General features: G+C 42.2%; 2 protein-coding genes across 2 annotated transcripts; both read right to left on the bottom strand.

Annotated features, from left to right (window-relative positions):
- Nucleotides 1-733: 733 nt before the first annotated feature.
- On the bottom strand, nt 734-2,007 carry CCR75_008386 (uncharacterized protein; the record flags this gene model as incomplete). Its single annotated transcript, XM_067966438.1, has 3 exons — nt 734-1,262; nt 1,328-1,441; nt 1,516-2,007. The coding sequence occupies 3 exons, from the start codon at nt 2,005-2,007 to the stop codon at nt 840-842; spliced, it is 1,029 nt and encodes a 342-aa protein (XP_067822502.1). The 3' UTR covers nt 734-839.
- Nucleotides 2,008-2,087: 80 nt separating this feature from the next.
- CCR75_008385 (uncharacterized protein) lies at nt 2,088-7,109 on the bottom strand. The gene is made up of 6 exons (XM_067966437.1): nt 6,855-7,109; nt 4,487-6,776; nt 4,301-4,413; nt 4,090-4,236; nt 3,960-4,018; nt 2,088-3,905 (listed from the first exon to the last, which is right to left on the bottom strand). Exons 1-6 carry the CDS (start codon nt 7,020-7,022, stop codon nt 3,767-3,769), a joined length of 2,916 nt encoding a protein of 971 aa, XP_067822501.1. The 5' UTR covers nt 7,023-7,109; the 3' UTR covers nt 2,088-3,766.
- Between the last annotated feature and the right edge of the window lie 1,614 nt (nt 7,110-8,723).

The raw sequence follows: 8,723 nt of genomic DNA on the forward strand, positions 1-8,723 counted from the left end.
TTGTTAATCTATCTTTGTAAATGTTGTCTTAACTATAAACTAATACTAAACATGTAAATGAATTCTTATCTATCTTATCTCGTAACTCTCTTTGATTACTTCTACAGCTGATTAGTCTGCGGAATAAATAGACATAATGGTCTATACCTATTTATGGATAAGAATTCAGGAAATTACTATTTAAAGTAATTTCCTCCAAATATTATCTATCTTTTAGATAATATTATTAACAACCTTTTAGTGTTAACTTTCATGTAACGATACACCCCGTTACATACACCAAGTGTACCTAACGGGGACTGTGTAACATTAGGGCAACCTTAGCCCGTTACAAGTGGTGCTTACATCACTTCACGTACACTAGTACATGCAGAGGAAGACTTCTCTTTGAAAACAACTACCTTAAAGAGGGTTAAATGTAATAAAGTTTCTCTTCTTTCTATCTGTTAATGCTACCTTAATTATAAACTAATACTAAACATGCAATTGAAATCTTATCTGTCTCTCTCTCTTGTTTACGTTTACAGCTGATAAGTCTGCGGGATAAATAGATATAACGGCTTATACCTATTTATGGATAAGAATTCCGAGCATTACTATATAAAGTAATATTCTCCAAATATTATCTAGCTTTTAGATAATATTTTAATTAACAACCTTAAGTGTTAATTTAATGTAACGAAACACCCCGTTACATTAATGCCAGTACTGAAGCTTTGTTGCAATACGGAAGTCGCATCAGAATTAAAATTATTGTATTAAACCTGCAACAAATTAAAGTCATTTAAGTACAGGATCTTTACATGGCGGAAGCCCGATTGATTCTTGGGTCAACGACTCTATTGGCGACCGCAGAGCTGCTTGATGTGCGTCCTGAGAATGGTGCTGAAGTCGGCAAGCTCACGATAGGATGGAAAGTAATTGATGTCAATCACATAGAGATCACATGAGCCATCATCCGCCAAGATAACGTCAAAGCCGAATAATGTCAAATTCAGCTCTTCACGGAGACGCTTACCAATGGCGCGCACCGCAGCGAAAACGTTTTGTTGCGAATACTTGTCATCAAGTCTAGATTCGAGTATCTTCAAATCGACATGAGGGTGGAAATCTTCGCTAGTAGGGTAATTCTGTTGCGTGTTAAATCGAACGTGTTGAGCCGTTCCGGCTACGAGGTTTGGCAGTGAGCGTCGTTCCGCTACGTCAATCGCGTTGCCGAGCACGTAGCCCTTAAAGAGGCGACCCGAGTGATTTATAAACTCCTGCAATAGCGACAGAATACTTTATAATTATCCATAAGTACTTAAAGATTTTTAAAAAGTTTTACCTGATACAAAGTAGGATACCCATCGTACTGCAAATCGTCAAGTTTGGTGATGACACTCATCATATGAGAACGTTCAGTCGCTGCGGAAAATAAGTTAGCCTTTGCAGCCAAAAACTAAAAAAATATGTAAATTAGATTTTAATAAACGCACCACAAGCTTCGATGGACTTGCAAATGAGCGGAAGCACCGTGCGTCCAGTGTTCAGATCTTTTAATAGAGTTTGAAACTGCTCAGGGCAGTTTGCCTCGAAAAATTTGGGTACTTTAAAGCGCTGAGTCGCGGGCGTTTCTGAGTGCTCCATACTCTGAAGCAACTTACAAGCCGCATGTCTGTCCGTCAGCAGCCGCACACTATCGAAAGGGTCCACAACACACACCGACGGGTGGTGTTGTAAATAATTCTGCACCAGCTTTACGCGGTTAACTGCTCCAAAGTCACCCATTCCTTCAAATACCATTTCATGTGATAGCTTGTGAAGAAGTGCATCCAGTAGCCCATATTGTGCGGCGAAGCGTTCGGTCGCGGCTTCTAGCTCGAGATTTGATATCAATCTTTTCGTGGGCGTTAAATCCTCCAGATCAATCAGAATAAAGCGGATATCATCACGATCCACGGTCAGTACCTCCTGCAGCCGCGCGATCTTTTTAGGTGGGAAAATGACACCAACAACGAGGGACATGCTTTTTGAAGAGTGGTCATTTACGTTACGTGGTCCACATATATTTGCAACGAGTAGCTTTCTAATTTTTCAAATTGCCGACTTGCAAACCAATTTCACAATTCGCAGCTCTAGCTCGTGAATAGGAAGTGTATCACGCAAGAAAATAAGGTGTAATGAGGCGGTGATACTGCAGCTACTAACGTTTTTTGATTCGATTAGAGCATGCGCGCATGGAAGCGCATGCTGGAATTTTGGAGCTCCACGAGATCTCCCGTGAATTCGCGGCTGTGCCGTACTGGTATATGAAATTATCATCGAAATACAAGCCTTTAAAATGATGTCGATTGCGTATGCTCAAGAGTGCAGCCTGAAGCCATCCGATAGTGGTTCTTGTATATTACGCATTCGACCGATCACATTAAGCTTCGCCATCATATTTTCCGTGATAGTTCTCAGGACTAAACAGCTTTTCGTCGACGCAGTCCAATGCTCGTCCGATAATCATTTATGCAGAAGCAGCAGGTATCATCAATTCCAGACTTACGTGTGGTTTTCCGACCATTCTTCGCACTACTTTGTTTGACGCCTCTGCGTCGTGTGTCGACTGACGCCAAAACATTCCTTGTGGTTTGTTATTTCTATAAACTGCTTCGTGGCATCTTCAATAATACGTCTAGAGTGTATTCGTCGATATCACTCTAGAGCTGAGTCATGTGTGGTGAACACATACATCACTGCAATTGATTGCCAGACGCTGGGCTGATTGTGAATACAGAGTAACTTCCATGTACATTCCGAGCTAATACCTTTACCATTCGATATGTTTAAGGTCCGCCGCAAGTTCGTGTGTTCTCTTCGCCAGAATAGAATACTTATCCTTAGGCAAGGGAAGCGATGTGTCTAAACAACTAATCAGATAAACTCCGAAGGCGTTTTAGTCAAGCCTTGACGCAAAATAGCAGATGAGTATAGCTCAGCATCATAGCCAACTTGAGGAGTGTATACCGCTATTGCAATTCGAAAACCAAGTCTCATCGCGAGTGTAGAACACTGTGGTATTTATGCGGGACCAGACCGATCGAAGTTGCTCTCGTCCACATCCTCAACGAATGGTAAACCTTTGCGGCGCAAATATGGAATTGACCCGTCTGGACGACTTTTTAATGGGATTTGTGGCAGCTAGCGTCGACTAGCTGATATGACAGACTTGCATGGATGATGACACCGATCTCTTTTTAGTGTAGCACGATTGCACATGGAAGAAAAGAATATTGCAATTTTTCGGTATATAACCAAGGTACTAAACAGTTTATCATACTTTCCTTTCTCAACACGCTCGTTTCCTGTATTCCAAAATACTGGCCATTTCTTCCATGCGTGCCGTCTTGCCAATGATCGTCTAAGAACGGTTAAGTTCTCGCAGGTCTTGCGACTTATTTGAGAATTTACTGATTTGAAAATAAAAGTCGTGTTAAACTTTACGAGCTCAAAGCGCTGCGCCTTGAATTGCAAACGCAGCTGTTTGTTGGAGATTGAATACTCCTACCAGCAAGAGCCTAGGTTTTTTGGAAGATGTCAATATCATCAACCAGGAAACCCAGGAACTAGCTGACGAGACATTCCATTAGTATTTTTGCCTGAGCTGCAATTGCTTAATGCTCGAGATGCTTTCAAACGCTATTCATGTCTGACGGCGGTAATCTATATGGCTGATTGTTGTCCCGCTAATCATTACGCGATAATCGATAAACGAAATTGAAAGTGGCCCGTGCACTTTTTAATCGCAGAGGAATATTTTGCACAAATCCCGAAAGTAGCAGCGAAGAATTCGTTGCTCAGCATCGTTAACGACAGGAGTTGGATTTGAGCTATTAACTTCGGGTGACTGAATTAGACTCGTGAGCAACGTTACGTGTCTGAAGAGCAAATGTGTCAGACCAAAATCAAAGTAATTTAAAGCTTTTACCGACCTATCGTTGTAGTATCTTGGGCTTGTATGGAGATCAACAAGTAACTCTAGAAATGACAGCTACAATATATGGTGATATTGTATAATCATTCAATAAAATTTTGGCCCAACACAAAAATATAAGAGCATACCTCCCAAAAATACTGGAAAAAGGCCTCATCGTGGGATTCTGGAGCGAGGCGCAAGATGCGGAGGCCGTACTTAAACTCTTCAGGCATAAAGCACTGATATAGCACAGCGGCTGCAACATGCGCCCCAACTTTGACAAGACATTGGCTCTAATGAATGCATGGTAAACGAAGTAAGCAAGAACGCCTTTCATGCAACCTTAACTCCACATACCAGACGAACAAGTGAGCCCTGATCGATAATATCCTTAACAGAATACATGTCAGAAAAAAAGTTAGTGGCTAGCAGAGCAGCCACTAAATAACTTTCGAGAGCAGCACGGGGATCTGTCCCAGCAATTCAGAATGGATTCACATTACAGTCAGATAAAGCTCAGGCAAGCTGCGCAATTTGAATTACCAGAGACCGAAGCCAGTCGTTGCTTAGACAGCGGATTCAAATGTAAATCAGCCTTAGCACAATGCCACCTTGGCTCACGACTGCAACGGCTTACTAAGTTTTCGAGAGCTTGAGAGTGCAAGGCCACCAAATCTTCAAGATAATTTTTCAAAAATGGCACTGTAGCGAACTGCGCGTCTGAGTTTTCGATAGTAGCAGCGCCACTCGGCGGTTTATCCGGAACAAAGGCTTCCAAAAACGCAATTTCTCCGTACGGATAGAGATCAAATGAAACACGGTAGTCGCAGGCGTTGCGCATGTAGGCACGGTGTAGTAGGCCTGCAGATATGCAAATTAGAGTCTCAACAATCCAAACTGGTAGGCCCATAAGCATTTTCTCGTCCGTTTGTGTCTCGTTACTCGGTTCTTCCTTTGAGTCTGCACGGACCTCATTCAATAAAACACGCCACTTCAACAGAATATCAGCCATGAATTTGTTGCTCTTTGCAATAGAGAATTCGGCAATTTCTCCTGCATTTGTTGCTAAAGAGGCAACGCTGCCAGCTTTGCTATTTGCTGAGATAAATGAAGCTGACAACGTGGACAGGTATTGACATAGCGCACCACACGACGCTACAAAGTGTATCTCGCTTAACCAGTAGGATGAAACTGGAGCCGCAGTCGTGCACTGTGACAAAATGTCCCAGTATTTGTTCTCCGCGCAAAACGTGATTAAATTTCGACTCACGAAATCGCTTTTTCTGCCGCTAATGGCCATATCACGTAACTCGTTCTGAAGGCCTACAACATCAGAATCTCTTATGACTACGGCACTACAGATACCAATCATGCCCCCCATGTGTGCCATCGAGTGAAATTGTTCCCTTTGCTTGGTTGCTGTCACACGAAGGCGATCCTCTACGATAATCAATCGATCAAGACTTTCTTCGAAAGGCACAACTTTAGTATGTGTAACATAATCGACACCACACCGGCGAAGAAGCTCCAAAACATCCACCAATTCTTTGATGCAGGGAAAATGACAAAGCACTTGATAAACAAATTGAATGACTTGTGTCTTTACGCTATCGTCATAAGACTTTGACATAGCAAATTCACTCAGCCGCAACACAAAACGAGCTAGCGCTGCGAAGCAATTCTTGAATGGACCATTACTGTTACGACTTTCTTCTTTTGAATAAATCATTTCGTCCTGAAGCAGCCGAATGCATGTGCAGACACAAGCCGATAATGCCGTCTCCTCTTCCTGGCTGACTTCCACTAAAAGATTCATCACTGCATTTTCCAAAACAAGTCGCTTGTAAAAAAAGCGAATGTTTACACCCGTAATTTGCAGGTCGTCTTCCACCAAATCGTTGACACTGGACCGTAATAGGTGAAACGCTTGCTGCTCCAGCGCAGCACGAAATCCTCTTGGCAATCGCGTTAGCTCTGAGGCCACAATATCAATTTCAAGAAGCTCAATCACCGTATCCCAATCTCGGTCATCCCAGGCCATTTTTATCTGTACCATTGGGGTATTCAGAGCTGCAAGACCATCATTCAATGAGTGCCTCTCTATCACCGCTTCACAGGCCGCAATGTATCCTTCAAGATTTGTTCGAATTTCTGCAGGCCACTTGCTTGAGGTTCCAATTTTCATGTCTCTATTGTCATTCTCAACGTCTTCCAAAAGCTCAATCGCTCGAGCGAAACAGTTGTATGCTTTTTTAAATCCGTTAAAGCTAAAGAAATACCGGCCGAGATCATTGTAGGTCGCTATATGTGATTCTACTGATAATGTTAGCGATTCTTCGTTTATAAGAGTCGTCTCAATATTCTGCGCAATTTGCAAGTGGCCTTTCATGAGGTCACCTAAGGCCATCTGGTATGTAAACAAGATCTCTTCACTCTCGCTACGAGTGTTACAGGTCAAAAATCCATTTAATGACTGGCTTACAAGCGCACGCAATGTCCAACGATTGTGCAGCATGTGCGCTTCATGAGGTTGCATAGTGATGTCATTTGTACATTCATTCCGATCGTTGCACGGCTGATCCGCGAAGTCCACGATGCCATCGAGTAGCAACCGCTGAAAGTGCAGAGGTAAACCTTTCTCAATATCATCCAGCGACAGCTGCATCTGCAGTGCCACTTGGGCTGCCACGAGCAGTAACGCAGTGTAACGCTTATTGCGCACATTGCCTTCGTTGGCGACGAGTTGCGCCTGGTCAAGAAATTCCCGGACTAGTTCGATAGCAGAGGTGGCACTGTGCACACCAGACTTTCTTTGCTGATAAAGAATATTTAGCTATGTCAAAACACATACGGGTGATCATACTGTTCAGATTGAGTAGCAATTATTGAAAGGGGAAAACCGGCCACGTACGTGATTGCGAAGTGCATCTGGATGGAGCAGGAACTCAAACCAGGCGTACGATGGTGCAGCCGGCGGAATGTCCATTATCGGCTGCTGAAATAGGGAGCGGTACACACCATCAGCATCGTCCTGTGATGCTGGCAAGCATGGGCGTGGGGACCCTGGCATTAGCGGCATTTCTGGGACGGTGTTACAAGGAGACTTCACCTTTCGCTAGGAACACTGCTTACCATAAAGCTCCACCGATATAGATATGCTCCCTCGATCTACACCATACAAGTCTATAGTGAATTTAAAATGATTTGAACATCAATGAATATAAATGAAATGTTAGATTTTTAGACCTTCTCTATGCCACAAGATTTTAGTGCAAATGGAATTGTTTCAAGAATTTATAGCTTTAAATAATATCGATAATTCATTTATTAAAATGCCTGAGTTTGCGTGGAATTATACTTTAAATGATTCAAACGAGTATGTAAAATCTGGTCGTGCACCTGTGTCCTCCATGTCCGATATAGATCATTTATGAAGCATCCATGTTGTAATGCGGCACACATCAGTTGGAGAACCGTTGTTGTGGTATATTTACTTTATGGGTAAAATACCCTTTTATCTAATTTAAAATAGTTAGTTACTTAAATCCCATTTATTTATGGGATTCAAATGTGGTCGCCGCCAGATATAAATCTGGCGGCCAAAATCTATTTTAATTAGCTAGGGTAAGGTTTTTTAGATTTAAATAATTAAATAAAGTGCAGTAGTTCTATAGAACTAATAGGTTTAACAACTCAGGGAGTCGCACAAGCTGTTAAAGCTTGATAAATCCTTGTTCAAGGGATTCAGGGGGTCGTAGAACCCAGTGGGAACTAGTGCCCAAGAGTATTATACCTTAGAAAGGCTTCTATCTCTTACATATCAATGCGCAAGCCTTTGGAAGGCAATTAAAGCATTAAGATTAAAAGGGGAAGTTCCTTGAGTCTAGAAATCTTCCTCTGATTTGAGGAGCGAGGTAGCTCCTGTAACGGGGCACTGCGACTTGTACTGTTTCAGTACAAGTCCACTTCACACTGCTTCAGATGTGAGTGGTGCCTCTCGTTAGGTGACGTACACTGTACGTATAGAGGAAGACTTCTCTTAAGGCAAGTTAGCTTAAGAGTGTAAAATGAAAACTGTATTAATATAGTTAAGTGTCTTGTTAATCTATCTTTGTAAATGTTGTCTTAACTATAAACTAATACTAAACATGTAAATGAATTCTTATCTATCTTATCTCGTAACTCTCTTTGATTACTTCTACAGCTGATTAGTCTGCGGAATAAATAGACATAATGGTCTATACCTATTTATGGATAAGAATTCAGGAAATTACTATTTAAAGTAATTTCCTCCAAATATTATCTACCTTTTGGATAATATTAATTAACAATCTTTTATTGTTAATTTCATGTAACGATACACCCCGTTACATCACCCCTCCCTTAAACGACAATCACTCTGAATGTCATTAGGTGGAGTGGTCGCTAAATGACCACTTAATTTTTAAAATGATTTTGATTGGTCAGATCCATCATTTTAAATTCCATCGCATGAAGGAACAATTCATGCGGGGTGAGGATAGTGTTGAACCTTCGGCTGCGGTTCGTGCAGCCGCGGGTGACGCATTGTTATCTCTTGCGGTAGACGTTCCGTCTACCGTAGTGTCTTCCACTCGCACAACACTTGGTGTTGCGAGTGCACGTGGTGATTCACCACGTGAGTACGACCCCTCTTTAGAGGTCGATTATGAGTGCGAGTCGGACGAAATGGCCGACTCGGGGAGGATGGAACAGTCGCCTGATACCCGTCAGGCGGCTGATTATGAGCCTTCGAATGAGA

The sequence above is a fragment of the Bremia lactucae genome, linkage group LG1 (assembly GCF_004359215.1).
Source record: "Bremia lactucae strain SF5 linkage group LG1, whole genome shotgun sequence".
Classification (NCBI taxonomy): domain Eukaryota; phylum Oomycota; class Peronosporomycetes; order Peronosporales; family Peronosporaceae; genus Bremia; species Bremia lactucae.